The following is a 24,818-nucleotide window of genomic DNA, read 5'->3' as shown; positions in this document are numbered from 1 at the left end:
AGTTTTGGATGGACAATTGAAAACAAAATAAAATAATTTAAAATGACCAATTAAGAAATCACTCAGACACCAATATCAGATATACCACCATGGATTCTACCAGAAGCAATAGTAGATACGTCACTAATGGAAAAGAAACAAGATAAATTGTACACGGTAGATATTAATTTAGTACAGTTACATTTAGACAGTTATTATCATCCATCTATCCATCCATTATCTTACACGCTTGTCCCAGTTGGGGTCGCGAGGGGTGCTGGTGCCTATCTCCAGCAGTCAATGGGCGAGAGGCGGGGTACACCCTGGACAGGTTGCCAGTCCATCGCAGGGCAACACAGAGACACACAGGACAAACAACCATTCACACACACACTCACACCTAAGGACAATTTAGAGAAGCCAATTAACCTAACAGTCATGTTTTTGGATCGTGGGAGGAAGCCGGAGTACCCGGAGAGAACCCACGCATGCCCAGGGAGAACATGCAAACTCCATGCAGAAAGACCCTGGGCCCAGTTATAATCAATATATTCAAATTTATACAGATGCATCAAAAATAATAAGCAAAATAGGAATAGCTTTTGTAATACCAGAATTCAATAAAAAAGTAGGAAAACGAATTTCAGATAGATTATCAGTATACACAGGGGAAGTGTTGGCAATATTATTAGCTTTACAAAGGCTGAAGGGTAGAAGAAATAAAACCATTAAATACAGTGATTTGGTCTGATTCAAGCTCTGCATTATTAAGTTTAAAATATAATCAATCAGATAGTAGGATGGACATATTATTAGAAATATTTCATACATTATTCAGAATGAAAAATATGGGTTTGATAGTTGTATTTGTGTGGGTTCCAGCACATATTGGAGTAGAAGGAAAGGAGAGGGCAGATAAAATGGCAAAGAGGGCAATTCAAAATCCTATTAGTTTTACAGTTAAAACAAGTAAATCTGATGAAAAAAAAAGAGTATTATCAAAGAAAAACTGATGGAAAAAATGGAAATAAAAGGTGGCATGAAGAAAAAACAGGAAGATGGTTTTATAAAATTCAGAAGAAAGAAGAAATGGAAGACAAAATAGAAAGGAGGAGAGAGTGATAACAAGGTTAATATTTGGGTATAGAGGACTTAATTATACACTTCAAAATTCAAAAGCATGCTACTGGAAAATGTGATTACTGTGGACAATATGAAACAATAGAACATGTTATACTGGAATGTCATAAATATGAAATCGAGATATAATATATGAGGAGAGAATTTGAATGTATTCAGGAAAAGATTAATTTATTAGATATTTTGAGGAAGAATTTGGGGAGTAAACATATACAAATAATTATTCAAATAAAAAAAAAAAACTAAGTTATTTCATAGAATTCGATTATAGAGAGGGTGAATGTGTCTATGATATAGAAGGGTAGAATACAAAGTTATGTAGGAGTATGTAGTTTTGTTTTTTTCCCCCTAAGAAATTATGTACAGTATATGTTTATTAAGTAGATATTCCATCACGAACCACACTCCATACCAGTAAGTGGCGGTAGTGCTACTAAATGATTTATTTTTTTTTTTTTTGCCAACCACTAATAAATCCAAGAAGTAGAATTTGCCTTTCCACTTATTCTGAAGGGTTATAACCGGAAGTTGTTACACCATTGTTGCTAGAGGAGACAGATCGTCTGAAGCAGGGGGAAACTAGACTAAAGGAAGGCATTTTATACCACAGAGTGAGTACGTAACACACATAAAAAAAAAAAAAAAAAAAAAAACGAAAGCAGACGGTGTTTTTTGTCTTATTGGCCGAGAAAGTTATGTTTAATATGTTTTTGCGCAATGCTGCAGCGACCTCACTATCAAGTTGCAGCAGCTAAACCGAAATGATACGCACCATTGAAGCCACTTCTACTGCAACTGGCAAGTGAAGCGTAAATTTTATACTTTAACAGTAAATAAGGGATGTAATGATTTTATTGGTTTCACTGTTTAACCGGTGCTAATCGCGGAAAATCACTAAGATGCGACTTGCTAACATTGGCCTGTTTGAATCTTTCACCGTTAAATGAAATCTGCCCTTTAGTCACAGAAGCAAATTAGTTCTCTAACTACTCATTCTGCCTCTTTATATTTATATCATATTTTTTTTTATTCATTTATAATTATATATATATATATATTTATATTTGTTATATAAAAAATAAAATATAGTTTTCATGAGACCCTGGTAACAGTGCAGACTATTTCCATTTTGTGTTCCCTGGTTGATTAGGGAGGGCAGTGATACCATGTGGAAGTCACATGAACGACGAGGATGAGGCATAAACAAGAGGGCAGCCTGACGACTGAGCCGCTGCAACACAGTGACAGCCAACAGGAGGAGGGGGGGCTGGTGCCTGTGCAAAGCTCCCACACACAAATAGCCCTCCTTTGGCTCCCTTTTTTTTTTTTAAATCCTTGAACTATCATTAGGATGAACAGCACTACCACTCAGCCCCCTGCCCACAAAGATGGAGATGTGGCGGTGAGCTATGTGCTGGTACCAATCCTCCTTATAACTATTGCTGGAATAGCTACAGCTTTGGTAAGTAGTTGAGTCTGATACTCTTTTAGTAGAGGTTGAGATAGATGTAACTCAAATACACTTTTTTGTGTTGTAGATTATATATCTGCGTAGGAAAAGAAGGTGAGACCAACCAAACGGTGTTAATTAACTTGAACTTGCTTTATTTACTCTCACTTCCTCATTGTGACCTAACGGTCTTTATCTTCTGCTATAGAATCGACAGACTCCGGCATCAACTGTTACCAGTATACACCTACGATCCTGCAGAGGAGCTTCATGAGGCCGAACAGGAGCTTTTGTGGAGAGAGGAGGACACGAGGGTAGGAGGGGCCAACTCTGTGTGTGATAGGGTATTCTTCAAGTTGGAAACATGTTCAGCCTGAGATCTGATGAGGAGTATTATGGATTAGAGATGCATTTATTTCTTTAAATCTAGAGTAAAAACAGCAGCTTTTGACATAATACAAAAAATACCGCCTGTTATTAGTTTCAACACTGGGCTTTAGACTTCAGTAGTTCCTCTTATTGTATGACTCTTCTCTTTTGACAGATTAAACTCTAGATTAAATGAGTAACCAAGCAGTTTTAGGTAGTAATGTAGATTGTTTTTCAAGCTCTAACTCAAATCTCTCTTGATCCCTGGCCATTAATAACCTCTGGCTTGTGTTTGAGTCAGTCGGTTTTATCATCCGTGGGCATGTTGGTTCCGCAGTCTAAAAAGTATGGGCTTAACAGTACGTCACAAACAGTATGATGCTCAAATTTTTGTAAATATCCTACTACAATTTGGCATTGCACAATGACAGAAAGTGTGGAGCTTTTATGAGTGGAATTTGTTTTCCCCTAAAAAAACCCAAAAACATTAACAAAATATGAATGCCTAGATTACTGGCAACAACAGTAAGTGTACCCCTAAGCATTATCATGTTGGAGTATCACTCTTCCACCCAGTTTCCCCAGGTAAGGGCTCATGCTCTGCTTCATTGTATCACACCTGTGTTTTGGCATTCATGATTTTCTCCATAAATCCTAGCCCTTCACAGCTTCTCGCACTTAGGCAGCCCTAAATCATGGCACATTCACCACCATGCTTGACTGAACAGTTGAAGGATATCTACAGAAGAAGGCTCCAAGAAGGAGCTTCCTTAACCGTATTGAGCAGGCCATGTAAAAAAGCGCCCACTTCCCCCGATCTGTGAGGGCTGATGAAGCAGACAGCAGTGACTGTGCCTTTAAAGTTAAGAAGAAGTGTCTCTTTTAGTATCTTATCTGCACAGGATAGTAACCTCTCTTGTTTTAGCTAAATTGAAATCGTCAAACTCTGTTTTGTTTGGCCCTGAGAGGCTCTTTGGAAGTGAATCTGGACTTTGTTCAGCCTTTAGAAGTGATGCAATAGGGCAATATTAGGAAATGGGCAGCAGTTAGATGGGAGAAGTGGCTTTGCTTTGAAGGTAAGTTTTTTGTTTGTGTTTTTTTTTTTTTTTTGAAGAAAATGGCTACCCTTCATAACATATTAATACCCAACTTGTTTTAAGGCATTATTTCCTCATATTTGCCTAAAAGTGACCTTGAAAGGCATAAAAAAAGCATGATAAAGTATATTTAAGTCATATCCTAGATCCCTGCCTTTTCCTTCTTGAGAATCATCTTTTGAAGATACTTCCTGCTGGAATGATAGCTTTGCAGTTGATGCAGTGTATTGTGTAGAGATCAACGATACAATTTTTTTCAAGGCCAATGCAATTATTTTGAAACCAGTCTAACCGATACCCATTAAGTGCTGCTGATATTTTTGGGCCATTTCTTGTAGCTGATATGGCTTTTTCTTCCTCCATTTACGTGATAAAAGTGACATGGGGGAGAGGTGGTCTAGTTGTTAGGGCATTGTGTTTGGAATCTAGAAGTTCTGAGTACGAGCCCCATTCCCACAGACTGCCACTCCCCGGGCACCCCACAATGGCAGTCCACTGCTCCCCAAGAAGATGGCTTCAATGCAGAGAGTTAATTTCATTGCTCTGTACTTGTGACCATGTATGACAATAAAAACTGAAAGAAAAAAAAATCAGAATTGCAAATGTTACACAGGTCCAAGTATAAACAAAAGAACCCTCTAACATCTACAAAACATTAACAATGTACAGCAAATGAAGGTGACAATTAATGCACGCCACATGAACTCAGGAATGGCTTTTGAATGATTTTATGAATCAGCCAATGTTAACATGTGTAGACTGTTATGGATACAAGAAAAAAATGCTAATATCAGGAGAGACGGCATGCAGAAATCATGAAAGTGGCATTTGCCCCGGCACAGGAGCGGGTGCAAGCACCCTAATCATATTCATGACCTTCATGTACCATATATTCCGGACTATAAGCTACTACCATTTTCCTACGCTAAAAACCATGCAGGTTATACAACATTGCGGAGAGTACCCTAGATGTTACATAGGCTGCAGAATCAGGACCTTTTTATATTTTACAATTTTAACAAGTGCAATCACTGAGGCGCATAGAAGACTAAAAGATTAATAACACAAATGGTAAAAGACATGATGAATACATAAAGCAGATAATTGACATATAACCCACATGGTTATTTCACTGTTTATGGTCATTTATAGCCTATTTGCATTTGGCGTATGGCTTTGTCCATTAAGACTTTGGCATAAAAACTTTTATTCTTTCTGACCTTCCTTTTATTGTACTGAAGCGCCTGCCAGAGGGCAGTTTAAGGAATTACCAGGGTGGGATGACTCCTTGAGTGGGTTAAGTGTGTTTTCCTAAAACAGCAGTAACAATGCAGATCCTGTAGAGACAGCAGAGGGTAGATTATTGATCTTTCCAGCTGTTGCGTTGAACCTGGAAGGTTTTGTTGTTTAGCCATGCAGCTGGTAAACTACCAGATTTAAAATAAATGAATAAAATAACTGAACCATAACTGAAGTCTCTTATTTGTGCAACTAATGGGCATCCTCATTTCGTCATATTTAGCATCCACGCAGCTCAGGTTTGCTTGAAGGCAGGGGTCTCAAACGCATTCCATAAAAGCTGCTGTGGCTGCAGCTTTTTCATTCCAAGGCAAAGAAAAACAGATCACTCGTTTCATTGAGTCTAGTCTTAACTTGAACACTTGATGAGCTGAATGGAGTCTGTTGTGCTACTGTTTGCTTGGAATGAAAACTTACAGTCACATGGCTCCTTGCAGAAGCAGTTTTAGACCCCTACTTTAAATGGTCTTAACCAACAGTTTAGAAGAATTTCCAAAAAGTTGAATGTGTTTAATAGATTTTAAATGCTTTTAATCCATTTTATTTATTGTACTTTGAACATTTCAAAAATATGTTTTTTTTTTTTTGTCACTTAAAGTCACTTAGGACCGACATCAACAATTCCAGAATGAACTAATACATGACGTGAAACGGCACCTGTTTTATCTGTGAATAAAAACAAATAAAATAGAAATTGTAAAATATTTATGATGCACTTTTTAACCCTCGAAGCTGTAGATAATTGTATTCTATCACAAGTGGGGAAATCTTTTCCACTCCTACACTAAATACCCACTTTAAACCCATATATTAAATTCTATATATAATATTCTTTGGGGCACTTCTGACTTTGAGCTACGTTATACGTGTGCGTATGGTTGCACGCGTGTCTGAAGTAATTGGGTCAGCTGCAACTGCCAATATGCACCAATAAAGCTGCTGTTAGAGGCTGAAATTGTTTCATTGTCAGCCTCGGGTAAAAGCTCGTTAAACAAAACATGCATTCAACTCAGCTATGAGCGTGCATGGAGGTGAATTGGCTTAGTGTGCATGTGTGCCAGCATGTGCCCATGCTGGTGTCTGTGGTGAGAAATCTGGGAAGCCTTGGCACCATCTCCGTGGCAGTGGTAGGTGATACAAATCAGTGGAAGGCCGTCTTTGGTGCAGTGGCAGTGCACCTGCAACAATTTGCTCCTGTGCCTGCTGAATATCAGCCAAAAATATCAGCCAGCGGATGTATTGATCGATCTCTGGCAACGCGCATGGTCTAAGCACTAACAGGCAGACCCCTTAAACCCTTCAGCCTTAGCTTCATTGCTTACTGCACTTTAACCTCTTCAATGGAGAACTTCTTGATATCACACCAAGTGAATGAATTAAACTTCTTAGGTCAACCATAGCAAGGCCTTAACCATTTTTATATATAGTGAGGGAAATCAGTATTTGAACATACTTCTGTTTTGCATGTTCTCCCGCTTAGAAATCATGGAGGGGTCTGAAATAATCATTGTAGGGGCATGTTGACTGAGAGCCATAATCTTTTTTTGAGTTTTTACAGCAATAGTGGCTTGTTTTTCTGACAGTAGGGTGACAGGAAAGCGGGTATGAGAGAGGGGGAGAGACATGCGGCAAAGGACCACTGGTCGGATTCGAACCCGAGTCGGCCGCGTCGAGGAGTAAGGCCTCCGTACATGGGTCTATTTATTTGTGTGTTATAGCTGCAAGTAATTATTTGAACACCTGTCTATCAGCTAGATCTATCGGCCTTCAAAATGTCCACCTCTACTCCATTTATTATCCTAGATTAGATGCACCTGTTTGAGGTCGTTAGCTGCATACAATTAGTAAGAATCCAACTACTAAAATGGCCAAGACCAAATAGCTGTCCAAAGACACTAGAGACAAAATGGTACACCTCCACAAAGCTGGAAAGGGCTACGGGTTAATTGCCAAGCAGCTTGGGGGGTGGGGGTCTACTGTTGGATCAATCATTAGAAAATGTAAGAAGTTAAACATGACTGTAAATCTCCCTCGGACTGGGGCTCCATGCAAGATATCCCCTCGTGGAGTTTCAGTGATCCTAAGAAAAGTGAGAAATCATTCCAGAACTACATGGGAGGAGCTGGTCAATGACCTGAAAAGAACTAGGACCTCTGTTTTCAAGGTTACTGTTGGGAATACACTAAGATGTCATGGCTTGAAATCATGCAGGGCACGGAAGGCTCCGCTGCTTAAACCAGCATGTCAAGGCCCTTCTTAAGTGTGCCAATGACCATTTGGATTGTCCAAAGGAGTCATGGGAGAAAGTCATGTGGACAGATGAGACCAAAAAAGAACCTTAATTCATAATTGCACTGACTGACTGTGTTTGGAGAAAACAAATGTTGAGTACCATCCTAAGAACACCATCCCTACTGTGAATCATGGGAGTGGTAGCATCATGCTATTTTTCTCCACATGGGACAGGGCGACTGCACCATATTAAGGAGAGGACGACCAGGGCCATGTATTGCGAGATTTTGGGGAAAAACCTCCTTCCCTCAGTTGGAGCATTGCAGATGGGTCAAGGCTGGGTCTTCCAACATGACAATGACCCGAAGCACACAGCCAGGATAACCAAGGAGTGGCTCTGTTAGAAGCATATCAAGGTTCTGGCGTGGCCTAGGCAGTCGCCAGACCTAAACCCAATGGAAAATCTCTGAAGGGAGCTCAAACTCTTTGTTTCTCAGCAACAGCCCAGAAACCTGCCTGATCTAGAGAATATCTGTTTGGAGGAGTGGGCCAAAATCCCTCTTGCAGTGTGTGCAAACCTGGTGGAAAAACTACACAAAACATTTTACCTCTATAATTGCAATAAAGGCTACTGTACCAAATATTAACATTGATTTTCTCAGGGGTTCAAAATCAACATCAACAATTCCCATTTTCAGAACCTTAACAGTTATTTACCACAAGATGCAGCCATTAATTTGTGCTCTTTTTATAGAACAGTAAATAGGATGCAACCACAGTAGTTTTGTTTAAATTAGAAGATAGTAGCATGTATTGGAAAATCAAGTGGCACCAAGGGGAAGAAGTTGGGAAAATGCTGCAACTATTAGATGTTGACTATTATTAATGAGTGCGGGGCTTTAAAATAATGTAAACATTGTTGTCCGTCATCAATACTTGATTACTTTTATTTTGGCCGCTAAAAGGGTAAGCTATGTCAAGCTGCTGTTGGATAACTGAAGAAGAGAGAGTCCTGTGCAAAAGAAGTAATTGTGTCATGTGGCTTCTGTGTCGAGCTAATATTAGTGGAGGCTGATATGATGGAGTAAAAACAGCTTGGCAACAGTTTGAAAGAAAATGAAATGCACATGGTGTTTTTAGAATGGACACTTGGACAAACTATGAATAAAACCATACCGTGAGTTTTAATCAAAATATTAAAGCTAAGACAAGTCTTTTAAAGGTTTAGAGATATTTTACAGATGTGCAGCCTTTGACCATAACATTTCACTGTAAGTGTAACTTATTTTCCCTTAGCTATTTCACTTTGAGGGTTTTAGCTTGTTTCTTTGGGTCTGCATGTGATTGAATAACCTGTGGCGTACTACAGAGGCTGGTTTTGGGACATTGTTTTGGTTTGTTTTTTAATGCATCGCCTATCTGTTAACATTCAACACGTTAATTATATTTCCTATCACTTTAATGCAGTTGAGATTCAGCTATTTATCTCTTTAGAGCCTATTCAGCTGGACAGGCTGTTTACTATCTGTAGATAATCAGTGATTGGCTGTCTAGCAGTAATCTAATTTCAATTAACTAAGAAAATTATTATTATCTTGCTGCACTTCATTCTGAAACAGCCAAGCTCTTGTGTCATTATGTCCAACTCTGGAGTCCAGTATCCAAAATCTTGCAGATTTTCTTCTCTGAGCTTTGACTCCAGTGAACTTTGTCCTGTTTCTTTCATTTTAAGAACATTTTAAACATTTTCTTAAAAACTCCTACATACAGTATGGTCTCCTCAGTTAAATTGGGAAACATTCCATCAAGCAAGATCAAATCACCTGTTTTAGATTTCTTAAACTGGCTACCAAATAGTTTAAGATTTAATTAAAAATTTGTATATATATCTCATGCATGTCTTCTAGTGGAACACTAGGTGGCGATATATAATTGCTCTGTTATGGTGTGTCAAATTGAATTAGTTTGTCATGAAGGACATCAGGAGTCAAGGCAAGGCAGAATGAATTTTCAGTAAATTAAGTAATTGGTTTAGTTTTTATGCATGTTGTTTATCCTCCTAAATGTTTTGATCTCCATTATGTTTTTTATTATAGTTACATGTCCAGAATGTTTCCTTTGGTGTGGGTTAAACATGTAGGTCTGGGGAAGTGAACAGAATCGTGACTCAAACTGTTCTGTGTTTTCTGTGTACAGGTGGTGCAAGGCTGGGCAAGAAGCTACCAACAGCAACAGCCTCTTCTGACCAAAGATATGACTGCTTGATGACAGCAAACTCAGGAACAAGATGTTGAAGAGCAAAAGACTACCTTCAGATTCAAAGATTGGCCTTTCTTTTAATTCATCTATCATTATGCACTGTTTTGCTCCTGTTGCCATGTTCTCTGACTAAAATGGTGATATGAGAGCTAAAGAGATGAAGTACCTGTGACTTATTTATTCGAAATTATTTATTCAGACACATCATCTTTTTTTCTGTTGTATCTGTGGCACCAATGTCCAGGAAAGTAGAAGATGAAGTCTCTTGTGCATTTGGTGCTTTGTTTACATTCTTAATGCTGTTGTGGGCAGCTTGTGGCAAGCAGGCTTGTTCCTGTGGGTAGCAGTAGGCATCTGTACTGATCATAACTTGCTGCCTGCGTTCACTGTGGTGATGCTGTGAATGTTGTGTACTAGTTAACCACCCATGCTCCTGTATGCCATTTGCAGGAGTTGTTTGCAGTGCATTAGTGGCAACTTTGATGAAATGACTTCACAAGTATCATAGAAGTACAATGCCTGTGTATTGATCAGATAAAAACGAGCCACTAAGTGTTAAGCTGGTTTTATTTCAGTTTTGTTTTAAATCAAAGGTTTGATCATTGTCCTTTCATTTTGTTGCTTTGAACGCCTTGGAGTGCACTTTTTTTTTCTTTCCCCTCTTTGCCAAATCCTGTGACTCCTTAGGAGTGATTCAGAAGCAAATAATACCAGCTTCCTCCCAGCTCTTAGATGAGTTGTGACTAGATCTGAAACTATGTCCTGTCTTTAAGGCATGGCACCAGAAAATTACCTTCTAAAATGAATAATCTCAGATGAATTCCATACATGTTTCCAGCACTCATGAAACCTAAACCAGATATATTTTTTGCCTTTGCATTAGTTGAATGTAACTGAACTGTGGGCATGTCCATGTTTATGCTAAGCTTCAAAGTTCTTGGTCTTTACATTTCTATGCTTGGTAGGTTTTCATTTTATAACTAAGGAATCTTATTTTATTAGGACTGTCTTTTTCATTTATTTCTCATTTAAGGCATCCTAATTAATTAATGCTGTAAATCTTTTCCTCTTTGAATGTTGCACAGGTCCATCTCAGAATATTATGGAATATTTTGGCATTTCTGTTAAAGTGAAACCGATATAGCTTGGTAGATTTAATTTCCACTCGTGGCCCATAACAGTTTTTAGTTAAATAGTCAGGCATCCATCTTGCTTTTGCTCAGGTGTAAATTTCGTTACATAACATGGAATAATGAGTTACTGGTTTAAATGCCATAACAGTATTTAAGTTAAAGAAACTGGCTTTCAAAACCACATGCAGTTAGAGCACTTATGTCCCTGGCCCAAGGAAATGCACCAGGTAGGGTAGCATATTTAATCAGTTAAGAGCTACATTTTTTTTTTGCAGTACCTTTAGACTTAAATTTAAGGCTTTAAGGATTGCTGCCAAAGAAACTGGTCACTAATTTTGTCATAAAGATCAAATGGAAGGAGTACCTGTTAGTTTTTAATAACCGCAAGCCATATGGAGGTTGAATGCTAACAGTACAATCTTTCAGGATTATCTGATGGTCCAAATCAGTGTGATACACCTGTACATATGTTTAAGAGTGTTTTAAATAAAGTTATAAAACTGTTCCTTTAAACAGAACTCATTAGGGGGGAATGCATACAATAAACAAGACAAAATGACAAAGAAAGTTCATTTTATTGTCCATTTTTGATACAAATTGTAGGGCACCATAGAAATATAGACATTGTACATTTATATAGGTGTACATTAAAAAGAATGATCCCATCCTATTGAGTTTACAGTATATAAATCAAATGCATGATTAACGAGAAATGACTAGATAGTCGTATTTGGAAGGGAACAAACAGACATGAAGCGACTGTACGACTTGAATGAACATGGTAAGAGCGGCTGTTTGCATTAATGCAGAACGCAGCGCCTGACTGAACAGTGAAGAGTGTCTAGTCTACGCAAACTTGCATTTGTCCATGAAAAAACCCACATTTCAGTGCAGAAGTTAAAAAAAAAACAAAAAACACACCGGCTAGTCTACCACAGTCAGCGAACACAATCGTTGAGCCGACAGGTCTCCCTGACTTGCTTCACACATGAACCTGTCTGCAAAGTCTGGCGCACAGCTTCACTTTAGACCTAGTCAACTTGTACATACAAAGAAACCTTTACAGCTCATGTCAGAGGTTACATTTAAAATAGAGAATAAACCTGTGAAATTCAATCATAAGGTGAAGTAAGCTGTTAAACTGAGGTATGAGTCCAGGCTTTGTATAGCCTGTTTGCAGTTTTCCGGGGTTCTGTAACTGAGGTTGTAGCAGCTTAGGTGTGTGAGGAAAAACAAACCAAGAAAAAAAAAAAAAACCCAGTTAAGTGTAATATGGATAAAGGTTCCCTGACAATGATGAAAAAAGTTGTAGTAGACAATGTTCAACACACATCTTCAGAAGATTAAGGAAGTAAGTTACGGTTAAGTTTACTAAGTGAAGACAAAGCTAGGTTTAGCAGTGACGGCTGAATGGAATGGAAAAATAAATGTACAGCCCTGTTGGATAGTAGTGCCACCAACTATCCACTATTACAATCATATTCCTTTGTTTGACCAATTGCAGTGACCGAGTGAGCGCTTGAGGGAAAGGGGTGGGGCCGGGGTGAAGTCTAACCGCATTTGTAGAAGCTCCCTGAAGAAACGACAGATTACTTTTCAGCCTAAAACTCTGCCTAAAAATATATCCCCCCTCCAAAAAAAAAAAAAACTGTTAAAAAACACAAAAGCAGCACACTCATGGTTTCTTTGAAATGATATGCAACCCAGAGGAACAAACTGCAAGTCTGATCAGAATATTCTAATGAAAGAAAAAACACCAACAAGCTTACTTTACATCTCCCCACTACATGCAAAAAGGACAATGTTTTTTAGAAGCGTCTCTAAAATCTACACTGCTCTACAGGAGAAGCGGTGAGGCTGAAGATGTCCAATCCCATCCAGAGATTTTAGAGAAACAACTGGAAAAGAGAGACACCTATACCATCAGTAACCTATGCTCATCCTAAATGCTGCAGCTCATCTCCATCTAGAATACAATGCAAAGGGTAGGTTAATCACTTCACTCACATATAGGAAACAAAACTAACAGCAAATGGGTAAAAACTACCTTTGTCCAGTACAAAACAAGAAAGTCTATATGTTCTACTTTTGCAGATGCAAGAAATGACACTAAGAAGAGGAGAAATGTCCTAACGGTCTTTAGGGGAGACTAAAACACCCAAGCTCCTCAGAGCACACCTTGTCCAGTATAAAAGACTTGTGATAACATGACATGTAGAAGAAGGGCTGTTACATGCCATGTAATACTTAGATCTATGCTTGATCAAGTCCATTTTGTTTCAATCCAGTGCTGCTGCATGATATATGAACTGTGTTTTAACCCCATCCTTTGGCAAAGGGGAGGACTTTGTCATGATCAGTGGTCATATGGTGGCACTGGTGTTGATACAGCCCAGTTTCTGGATAACAGTAAGTCAGTATGTCGAGTGAGGTAGCATGTGTTGAGTTACTGGTCATCTTCCTCCTCTTCTTCCTCAGATGATTCTTGGGATGCCTTTTCCTCCTTCTCCTGTGTTAGGAAGAAAAAAAACTTTATCTGGGCTCAACAAAAATGTGTTTCATGTTTCTACCTGACCTTTTTTTGCCTTTAATAAATCCAAGTCTCAAATTACTTAAAACCAAAAGTAAAAAGAAAAAAAGATTAATATCTTTAAGAGGGATTAAACAAGTCACTGTGGCATGAAAACACACCCAGGGGAAGGGTGAAGGCATGCATAGTGAAAAGTGATTCATAACTAGTGAGTCACAATGAACTGCATTTTTTGTACTCTACTCACTCCAAGATGTTCATTCATAAAAACAAAAACACCTAACATGGGTGGGCTAGTTGAGAGGAGGGGGGGGATCAATTATGGGCCATTCCCTACTGTGACTAATGCGATCCAGGCCCCTCCTGAGTACACCCATACCACTACACACATCACACAATGTTACAATTAAACCCCTTTCTTGCCTTAGGCCACTGATCTTGTAAATATAGCAATATCCAAGCACAATCAGGTAGATGCATGTAGAAAAAATAAAATGTCCACTGAATGGGCCAACCTTCAAAAGCAGGTAAAAGGTATCAGACGATGCAATGCTTGGCATACTATTCATAAGCGAGAAACAGCTTTCAAAGTGCAATTCTTTAAGGATAGTGGACGGTCGTCCTTTAGCTTTGAGTTTAGAACCAAACCCATTTTAATGTTTATTTTCTTTTTAACCATCTTGTAGGCGTCTGTCAAGTTCTGATAGTTTTAAGAGTCCCATCATGTGAAACAGCTTCAACAGTTTTTCCAAGTCCATTATGGAAGCAAACATTTTTTTGCTTCCCCTATTAACATTACACACAAAAAAATAATGTTTTAGATTAGTCAGAATTCAACAAAATAAAGACACATTTTCTAACAACTAAAAAAAACTAACAATGGAAGCAAACGTGAGAGCGTAATGCATTCACAATGCACAATTTTTAAGGCACGGCTGCTAAATAGGCTAATGAATTGGCAAATGCATGCATGAGCAAGCCACAGCCAATATATTCAACTGAAATATTTCTCAAGGGAAAAAAAATCCTAAAGTTTTCTACTTTAGTTTGAGGTGCCAAGTCAACTTCATCAATTTGCATCTACCATTGTATGTCCATTTTATAAACCTATACTTAAAACAGTTTATTTCATTAATTTAATACATTATGGATATGCATACAAATTGAATTTATATTTCTCATTACAAAATAGACCTCAAAATCTTTTTAAAATATATTTTACTCTACATTCGACAAGTCCTTGGCTCTTGTGCAGTGAGGGCATGCAGTTTCACACAGCAAGCCTAAGCAACTTCTTTCTAGGTTATATTTCAGAGATCAAATTAGTCATCTCTTCACCAAAAACTGCAAATGAGCAAATCCAGCTTCAATAGCCATTTTTTGGTCTAAAATATACAGCAAATAATTAAAGAGCGCCCATTTAGGTCTTGCATGGAGGACATACATTTTTAGACAGCAATGAATTTCACAAGATTGGGCCAACTGAATGAGTTTAACGGGTCAAGCTCACACTTTCATGATGTTTAAAAACAAAACCCAACTTATTTTTAAAAAGCTATATTTAACAGACACTTTAATAATTTAAAAGTATTTCTAAATATAATAGCCTTTTAAAATATTTAGAGTCCACATAAGGTATTTTGTGGGGAGATGAGTACCACTCCTAACAAATCTCACCTCCTTCTTGGGTCTCCCTCTGCGTTTTCCTCCTGCAGATGGGGCTCCAGCTGCCTTCTGCAAAAGAAAACGTCACAAGGTCACTAAGGCTGTTAGAAGGTTCTCATCATAACGTTCTGAACTGGAGCCAGTTGGAGGCTGGACTACATTTCAAGTACAGTTTCAACTTTATTTTCCACAGATAGCCTCTAGGTGGCAGTCGTACCACTACGCCTTTACAGATAGAATAGGGGGCATTGGGTTCATTGGCTATTATCTGGAAGGCCAACGGGAACTGCACACAGGGCACTCCAGTTCGCTGGCCACCTGGTCCAAGGCTCAGAGACAGCTGGTGAAACCGAACAGAGACAAACCCTCCGTTGCTTCAAACCTATATCAGTGAGCATGTATGTGTGTGCCTGCTGAACTCCCTCCATTTCTCCCTCTTCCATAGATAGCAGCGAGCAAAAGCACACGGGGGAGCTGGAAGGGTTGGGGCGAAGGAAGAGGGAGGAAAAAAAAAAAATGTTGCTATGGAGACGACGGGCAGAGAAGAACTAGGGCCGTGTGCCTGCTGGAGGCGGAGGGGGGTGCTCAGTGTCAGCCTGGAAACAGTCTTGCGGCCGCTGCACCTGCACAGCACAGTGCATTTGACAAGCTGCAGGAAGCTGGAGGACAGGATGCACCGAGCGAGCATCATCATCGTCACCACCACCCCCGCCCTCTCCTCCCCCCCACCTACCCACTCAAAGGCAGGGCAGCAAACCGAGATTTTTTACAGTGGGAAGCAATCACCAAGCTATTTCTGACAACACTAGGCTGAAACCAAAAAATATATATAATAAAATTGACAGCCTGACATCCTTCAGACGGATGAGGTTAGCTGCTGCCACAACCTTTCCTTAACAAAAAACGGATCTGGGGTTTCAGACAGGAAGGGTTTCTTCTAGAGAAAATAGTACATCAACTGCCATGTGCAACATATTGATGAGGTTGGATCCGTCTCTTTGCAAGCTTTCAGTTGCAACAGATTTAGGAGACTTACTTTGCCCTTGCCAGTTGTCTTATTTTTGCTGCCCTTTGGTCGTCCTCTTGGTCTCTTTGGAGTTGGGGACCCACTAGCCTCCTAAACAAAAAGCATAGAGGTCCAGGTTTATACAAAATTGAAAACCTTATTTTACTTAGCCATGACAAATAATTACCAACTGTGGCTTTTACAACAATAAAGCATTTATTTTCTCTTAATCTGAAAAAAAGATGTTAATCGTCTCAATGGGCATTTTAGGGAAATACCATAGCTTCTAGAGTTAGGTGAATTTAAGATGTCATGAGTCATCCCTTTCATGAGTACCTTGTGGTTAGAGACCGTGTCATGGCTGACTCGTCTCCTGTTGCATATCTGGAGTGTTTGTAACAACGGTTCTTAGCAACAGAGGAACTCTATAGTAAAACAGCAGGATGAGCAACCTCTACATGATTCACTCTGTGCTCGCCTCAGCCTCTGCCATGTCATGCATCACAGTGAGGGAGCGGGGGTGGGCCTGGAGCATGCAGTAGCAGGGGGGGTTAAAACACGTTTAAAGGTGTCAGGTTACTGGTTGCTTGAAAATCAGGAAGGAAGTTTATTGTAAACCTCAGCACTGATAAGCAACTTAATGCCAACCTGGTGCTGGCCTGTCTAAATTAAATTCCTTGCCTCAGGTGAATGCAAACATGAAGAACCTTACAGTAGGATCTGCAGGAGCATCATCTGCAACAGATTCAAACTGGGGGGTTTATTTTAGTTAACTGCACATAAGGCGTGGGAAGTTATTTGCGGGTCTTAATTACATAAGCCTCGTTCTGATGTGTAAGTTGCAAGTAGTAGAACATGCAAAGCAGACAAGAGTAGGAAGAAGTAAATGCACACTACTTACGTCTGAGGATTTTACCTGGGGCTGCTTGCGCGGTCTTCCACGCCCTCTCTTCTCTGTCGCCTCCTTGTCTTTTGATGAGACCGTCCCCTTGTCGCTCATATTTGCTGAGCTATTCAACCTATGCAACACAAAAGAAAAATATACAAGTCACACACATAAATATAGAGGCGTCGAATATGTAAACAAATGCGTATAGAAACGAGTAATGGAGCTACTAAACTCACTGACCGCAACAACAAACCCAAATGACCGACCTAACCGCGCACCGTTTAACTCAATTAATCCGCGCTTATTTCTAGATCTATTTTTGTCTCTTGCAGCACAGGAGGTTTACAGCAAAACAGATTTTACGACACTGCAGGGATACACATCTAAAAAAAAAAAATACGACTATACGTACTTGTATTTAAATCATGCTTAGAGGGAGATTTTGCTGCTGTAGCCCCGCGATTAGGCCTGTGCACACAGAACTATCTCCCAGCAGGTCTACACGCCGCGGAGAGATCCACCAACACACACACAGACACACACACAATGGCTGCTGTGTGCTCGTTTGCATTTGCAAGCTAGAAGACCCGGCTCAATGCTCGCTCGGCTTTTTCTAAAATGGCACTGAGGGTCCAAGCGGAGGGAGGCGGTCGTCCTGAGACTAAAATCTCGGGGCCGAAAAGCAACAAAAGGCGGCTTCACGTTGCAGCCTCATACCCGCTCTCAGTGCTCTTTAAAAAAAAAAAAAAAGAAAATGTGTATAAAACTGCACCGCAATAATCGCTTCTAGCTTAGCGCCTCGCCTTTATGCACTCACCCTTTCCCTTTACGGATTTATCGCCTCCGTCCTAAAATTAAAATTGATTCCTTTAAGCCCTCGCAGGTTTTTCATGCAGTTAGCCGGTTAAAAAAGCCGATCCTACAGCTTTTATTCGTCACATAACACACAGCCCGCCCATTTAAAACCCCAGCTCGTGCAAATTTAAAAACAACAAATTAAAATGAAATAAATGCATCGTTAAAAATAAAAAAAAATATCTCTCTCTCTAAATATATATTTAATTAAATATATTTGTTACCAGCAGGATGAGAACTTCAATCCAACGGCGTTCGCTTCGACGCACGTGCGACTTGTCTCGTGCAGATAAAGGAAAAAAGGCGCCGGACTGGAAGAGTTTTTGGACAATTTAAAGAGCCGCCCTCAGGGGAGCTGAAACACTGGAGGGCGGAGATATGATAAATGGGGCCACCAACAGCATGAGAAGGGCCCAACCCCCCTCCCACTTTACTGCTCATTGATTCTTTACATTTTCTAGGTTTAATCACAAAACACTGAACAGATGTGGCGAGGTTGCTGAAATAAACAAATAAATAAAGATATGGAGCCGAAAACACAGCAGAGTAAAAATAGAATTTCCAAAGTGAGATTTATATAACATTGCATGCATTTCTTTAAGATCATTTTCCACAGGCTACAACTGTGACTAAGGCAACCCCCAATGTAAACAATCTGAGTCATCTTGAGAATGGTCTGCTTCTCTGCTCAGGTGAGCTCAAACTTGTTCCATGTTTATTTCACCCCATTACCAGTTACTACACCATTTCCTACATATACTTTGCCAGATTATTTCTTCCTTTTTCTACCTGCCTCACCACTTGGCTATTTTGTAAATACATATCCACACATTGGCAATTTATTTCTTCCCTATTCCATTTTATTCCATTTAGCATCTCTAAAAATATAAAAAAAAATTTTTTGCCCAGGTTCCTTCATTGTCCTTTTGCAATTTTTACCAGGCTTATCAATGTATATAGTGCTATCCTTGTTGGTTGATTTCTTGAGCTATGGAAAAAGTTACATATGCATGGACCTGAAAACAGCTGCTTCTTTGCTCTTGGTGACCTTGCAAGCAAGATGAAATGTCATGAGATTTGTGAATGCACAAACTATATATATATATACATATATATATATATATATATATATATATATATATATATATATATATATATATATATATATATATATATATATATATATATATATATATATATATATATATATTTATATTTATATATATACATCAATGTGTCCACCAGAGGCTGAAGACTGAATACATGGCTGTTTCATTTTTAGCTAGAATACCTTATTTTTCTTTTTGACTTCGTGGAAGGGAAGATGGTTGAGCATTCTCCCAGACCAGATTTGGTAATACTTAAATTTATCAGAATACTTAAATTTATCAGTTAACTCCACTAGATGTGAAACAAATCAAGCTGCTACTGCTACTGTGATTGGCTAAAAACTCAGCATGAGAGGAAAGTACCCAATCAGCTCGAAGAATTGTGACTGAATTTCCCTTCCCTTTTGTAAACACTTTCTACAGGAGCCTTCCCAGATCGTAATTCAATTTGAATTCTACAAGGTATCAATTTGGCTTATGCCAGATTTGCACTTTGGGACTTTATATGATAATGTTTTGTAAACATATCCAGATTATATATATCATATATGTTTTTCAGTTTCTTTTCTTTCAGCTTGTTATCCAAGTTTTGATGCGACATAACTATGTATAATTTATAGGAAAATGACTATAATTTTTCAAGTAAACTTACATGTTAATGTATTCTTTCTAGTGCCTAATCACTAAAAGTCTATTTAAAACACAAGAGCACAATAAATTCCATTGATAATTCTTTTTCTTGAGTTTATGTTTAAAAAAAAATGTAATCTGGACTAGTGGCCTGTCCCAGGTGTACCATAGCTTGCGGCCATAGACGGATGTAGACAGACCATGACCGGAACGGACGAAACAGAAGGGAAGAAGGATGGATAACGCAATCTGAATAACATTCTACAGTGCTCAAAAAAATAAAGGGAACATGTAAACAACACATATAACTTCAATAAAAACAAACTTCTATGAAATCAGACTGCCCAATTAGGAAGCGACACTGATTGCTGATTCCACATGTTTTGTGCAAATGACATAAACAACAGGTGGAAATTAGTGGCCATTAGCAAGACACACTCAACAAAGGAGTGGTTTTACAGGTGTGGACCACAGACCACTTCTCAGTACCTATGCTTTGTGTGATGGCATTTCTTTTGGGGGCCTCACAGCCCTCCATGTGCTTGCCAGAGGTAGCATGACTCCCATTAGGTACTAAGATGAGATCCTCAGACCCCTTGTGAGTCCATATGCTGGTGCGGTTGGCCTTGAGTTCCTACTAATGCAGGACAATACTATACATCACATGGCTGTGATGTATAGTATAGTATAGTATGTATAGATCAGCAGTTCCTGGAAGATGAAGGTATGGACCTGCCCGCCCATTCCCCAGACCTGAGTTCGATTGATCACATCTGTGACATCATGTCTCGATTCATCCACCAAAGTCACGTTGCACCACACACTGTCCAGGAGCTGACAGATGCTTTAGTTCAGATCTGGGAGGAGATCCCTCAGTAGACCATCCGCACCTCATCAGGAGCATGCTCAGGCATTGTAGGGAGGTCATACGAGTATGAGGCTACACACAATGCTAAGCCTAATTTTGACCTATTTTGACCTTTGATTTTTTTTCCACTTAAATTCTGTGTGTGATTCCAAACCAAGGCTTCCATTGGTCAATAAAATTGATTTCAATTGATGATTTGTGTGCGATTTTGTTGTCAGCAGATTAGAATGCATTGCATTGCCAGCTGTTCTACGTGTTATATTCTGTGCAAATAGACAGGACCATAAAATGTAGTCTGATAAACACTTAAAAGTAGTATCTGAATAACTGACTTAATGTCACATCTGTAATAAGGAACTGCTACAAATATTAAAAATAGGGAAGTCTACCATTGATTTACTATTTCTTACTCAGAATTCAAACATTTTATTGGCTTTCAAGTTGAAATTCCCTACTCGGAGGTCAGAAATTCCACTTCCTTCAAGCTTATCTATTAGACTTGTGAAAAAAAAAGGTAGCAGCAAAGGCATGAATGGGCTTACCCGGAACCTCTACTCCCCCCTAAGAATGTTTTCAGTCACAGGCCCCAAGAAAATATTTGATTTTCACTTAATGTCTTGATCTTGACAATTGGCACTGAGACCTGTCTGTGTGGAGTTCACTCATTTGCCACAATCCTGTGAAATAGTTTTTATAGGTACTAGGGTTGTCACGATACTAAACTTTTCAACTCGATACCGATACTAAGGAAAATATTCGATACTCAATACCCTTTTCGATACCACAAGGATAAAAACAAAGACTCAAAAATTCTAGAGAAATATTTTCATTAATAGATAAAATACAATAAATAAATACAATAAAGGTTGTTTGCTGTGCACAATATTAAGCAAGCTTGATAAAAAGCTGCACCTGTTACAAAAAAAAAAAGTCTGAAACTGAAAAGTGCACAGAATTATTCAATCACACAGTGTTCTGAAAGTGCATTGTCCTCTATTCTGCACTTTAGATGAATGACTGCTTAGGTGCCACTGGTGGTGTCACAAGTATAGATACTTTTAAAAACGAGTATTGTATCTGGATACAAGATTTGGGTATCGATACTTTTTTGAGTATCGATACTTTTTGACAACCCTAATAGGTACTCCAATTTCCTCTGTTAATTGATATAACTTCAATCAGCTTAAGGGTGGACGGGACTATACAATGTTCTCTGTGAAATACGTCTGTATGTTGACTATATGACTGATTATTGAAACGTTGAATATAACTTATGAAAAATAACATATGAGTTACTGCAACGTTTAATTTCTCTTTTGGATTAATAAAGTATTTTTTAATTGAATTGAATTACAGTCATAAAAGCAAGTTCTTTGCTGAATAGTTTTCACACCTGTAAATATTCAAAACTTTTTGATAGAATTATTTAACTGTAACACAAAAATGAGCCACTGGCTGTTTACAGATTAAAAGCTCTATCTCCTGTAAGATATGACAAAAATTAGCATTTGGAAAACAGACACTAGAAAATCTAAATAAAAAAAAAACGGTGTAAAATACTTATTTTGTTTTCTGACATTTGATTTGATGAAATCTCTTTCGCTATTCATCAAGGATAAACTAAATTAATTATCTTTCCTTGATTCCAGATGTACTGGGGGGACTTTTTCTTTTAATATTGTCCAAGTTAACATAATATTATTTGAATAATGATTACAGTGGTCCTTCCATTAGAAGTTTTGGGGTACCTGCATGAACTAAAGTATCAACATTCTCATTGGTGTTTTAAGGTAACGCTTTAGTGTTTCCACACCATGTTTTTTCCCACTTGATGTTATCTTTTATGTTATTTACAAGAGTCCTTTCTAGAGAAAATCACCCATATAACATGATGCTGCAACCCCTGTGTGGCAGGGATTAACATAATCCTTCATCCCCTGTACAGCAGGGATGGCAGTCTAAGGCTTGCAAACTTACCTTTATCCACCCAAATGTATTGATCATTATTGAGGTCTTGAATATTTCATGCTCTCAGATAAGCTTCAAAGAACAACCTCACAAGGTCTTATGCATCTGTTCTGGCCTTGTCAGGTTCACTTTGTATAAAAATACACTCATCTATGGGACACAGATAACTTCTCCATCCCGAAAATTATTTAGGCTGGATGTCAAAATGCTGTTTATACTGCCTTATAACAGAGAACTTAAACACCCTTGGGAATCTGAAAATTAAACCCAAGAATTAGATAAATAAAATGTTTATTTTATTCTTACAGAAGCATTGAGTTTTGTTTTCAATAAGTTCATGATTATCTTGTCAAAAGCTTACACATCCAGGACATTTTAATATAGCTTTTACCAGGTTTATGTAGGTATAGTATGTTACCATATGTAAACTTAGAATTTTGATGTTTTTGACTCCAATATGTGTGTATAGGTAGTTAAATAAATATATATATTTTAATGTTAAAATACAAATGCATCTAAAGTCTGCATTCTGAGAAATCAATGTAAGATGACATTCCAGAAGGTTTCACACAAGAGCAAAGGATTCTTATGCAAATAAACAACCTGTCTGAAGCAGATGAGATCTCTGCAATGTGGTTGAAAACAGCCCTAAAAAATGCAGAGTGACCCTTAAGGTGTCTGGTCAAGTGCTTTTGTCTTTTTGTATTGCAAAGTTTTGTTTATTTCCCCAGGAAAACCTCAAATAACTAAATGCAAACCAGTGCAGTGTTAATGCTAAAATCTCTTTTGTTTGCTGAAATTAAAATTATGTCAGCACACTGTAGATACATGATGAAATGAGTGGAAGTGTACTGAAAAGGGAACTGGATAGGCTATGAATGGAGAGGGTGCTTTTCTCAATGAATCCAATGTTCTACTCAGCATGTGCTTGCCTTGCGTACCCCGACTATTCCCGCCCTTTCTCCCAATTTCTCACTTGATTCACTTCCTTTCACAACTAGTCCTGATCCCATCCCCCACTAAAACATCCCTGCTATAACTAGATCCTTTGAGGGGAAGGAGACAGGGAAATAAGTTCACTCTGTGTCTGTGGAATGTTGTCCATCTCAACCACTGGCACCACCTGGAGACCAATGAGGGGACTGGACAGTGCTACTGTTGTGTTATGACTAGTTTAAAGAAATAGATAAACATTTAAAACACCACTTCCAATAAAAAAAAAATAATAATAAGTTTATGTTTTATGAATTGCCTGCAATGAATGAATTCATAGATAAAGTAAATCAATGAATAACTTTTTCATCCAGATAATCCATGAAAATGTAAGGCATACAATAATGAATGACACAAGCACACAGGCACACACTTCTAAACATGCCCAGTCAATGCACTTAACAAAAATAAAAATGATATATATATAATATATTATATATATAATATATATAAATACATATATAAAACATATATATATATATATATATATATATATATATATATATATATATATATATATATATATATATATATATATATATATATATATATATATATATATATATATATATATATATATATATGTGTGTGTGTGTGTGTGTGTGTGTGTGTGTATATTTTACCTCCTCTTCCTTTTATCTTTTCTCCTTTTTTTCTGTTTTTCCTTTCCTGTTCTACTTAAATTGCAGTGTCCATAAAATAATAATAAAGCTATTTATATGAAAAAATCAAGGGCAATGCTATGGCGATAGCCATACTGCTACAATTGTGAAAGCAAAATCTGTTGGGCACTCTATTTGGCATCAAGACAATTATTCTTATTGCCACGTAGCCTGATGGGTCGCTGTTAAAAAAAAATAATAAAAAAAAACATACAAAACTCCAAAACATGGTAGGCCCATGAGAATTTAATAAAAATAACTCAGCTTCCTTTGGAGCCTGTTCAAAAACATTAAGAAGGAAAAGAACGTCTTTCACTAAGTGAAAGAGGAGCACCCCATGTCTTTTTAAACGCTCTATGACGGCTTTTAATATTGCTGTTTATTTAATTTTGTTGTTTTTTTATGAACATGCAATAATATCTAAGACTAGTAATTTCTGTCCCACTGCATTCATTTGTACCAGCCTGTGTAGATGTATTTTCTTTGTTAATATTATCCTACTATTGTTACTTCCAAGGGTTTAAATAGATTAACACTCACACAGAATCTCTCTCTCTATCTATCAATGCTATGTTTGTAGTAACAATGACCACAATATTTTTAGCGTGTGCATTTTCACTTGACTTTCAAAGATGCTATAAATGGTGCAAATAGCTGGGTGGTGCAAATAGCTGGATGCTGGATG

The 24,818-nt window shown here is 38.1% G+C and overlaps 2 protein-coding genes across 8 annotated transcripts; one reads left to right on the top strand and one right to left on the bottom strand.

The window, feature by feature from the left end:
* Window positions 1–1,631: 1,631 nt before the first annotated feature.
* smim29 (small integral membrane protein 29) lies at window positions 1,632–12,606 on the top strand. 2 transcript variants are annotated; one of them, XM_038282781.1, is made up of 5 exons: window positions 1,632–1,730; window positions 2,270–2,581; window positions 2,658–2,683; window positions 2,778–2,883; window positions 9,763–12,606. In XM_038282781.1, exons 2-5 carry the CDS (start codon window positions 2,471–2,473, stop codon window positions 9,829–9,831), a joined length of 312 nt encoding a protein of 103 aa, XP_038138709.1. In that variant the 5' UTR covers window positions 1,632–1,730; window positions 2,270–2,470; the 3' UTR covers window positions 9,832–12,606. The 2 variants fall into 2 exon arrangements, with proteins under 2 accessions (XP_038138709.1, XP_038138710.1); XM_038282782.1 differs by having other exon boundaries at window positions 1,638–1,734.
* hmga1a (high mobility group AT-hook 1a) lies at window positions 11,515–18,287 on the bottom strand. 6 transcript variants are annotated; one of them, XM_038282787.1, is made up of 5 exons: window positions 18,128–18,287; window positions 17,076–17,178; window positions 16,190–16,270; window positions 15,166–15,222; window positions 11,515–13,467 (listed from the first exon to the last, which is right to left on the bottom strand). In XM_038282787.1, exons 2-5 carry the CDS (start codon window positions 17,157–17,159, stop codon window positions 13,405–13,407), a joined length of 285 nt encoding a protein of 94 aa, XP_038138715.1. In that variant the 5' UTR covers window positions 17,160–17,178; window positions 18,128–18,287; the 3' UTR covers window positions 11,515–13,404. The 6 variants fall into 6 exon arrangements, with proteins under 6 accessions (XP_038138715.1, XP_038138711.1, XP_038138717.1 ...); XM_038282783.1 differs by having other exon boundaries at window positions 17,061–17,178; window positions 18,128–18,286; XM_038282789.1 differs by lacking the exon at window positions 18,128–18,287 and adding an exon at window positions 17,866–17,895.
* Window positions 18,288–24,818: the final 6,531 nt, after the last annotated feature.

Source organism: Cyprinodon tularosa, unplaced genomic scaffold (assembly GCF_016077235.1).
Source record: "Cyprinodon tularosa strain WSP-4 unplaced genomic scaffold, ASM1607723v1 ctg187, whole genome shotgun sequence".
NCBI classification, from domain to species: domain Eukaryota; kingdom Metazoa; phylum Chordata; class Actinopteri; order Cyprinodontiformes; family Cyprinodontidae; genus Cyprinodon; species Cyprinodon tularosa.
This window is presented reverse-complemented; position numbering and strand designations above follow the sequence as displayed.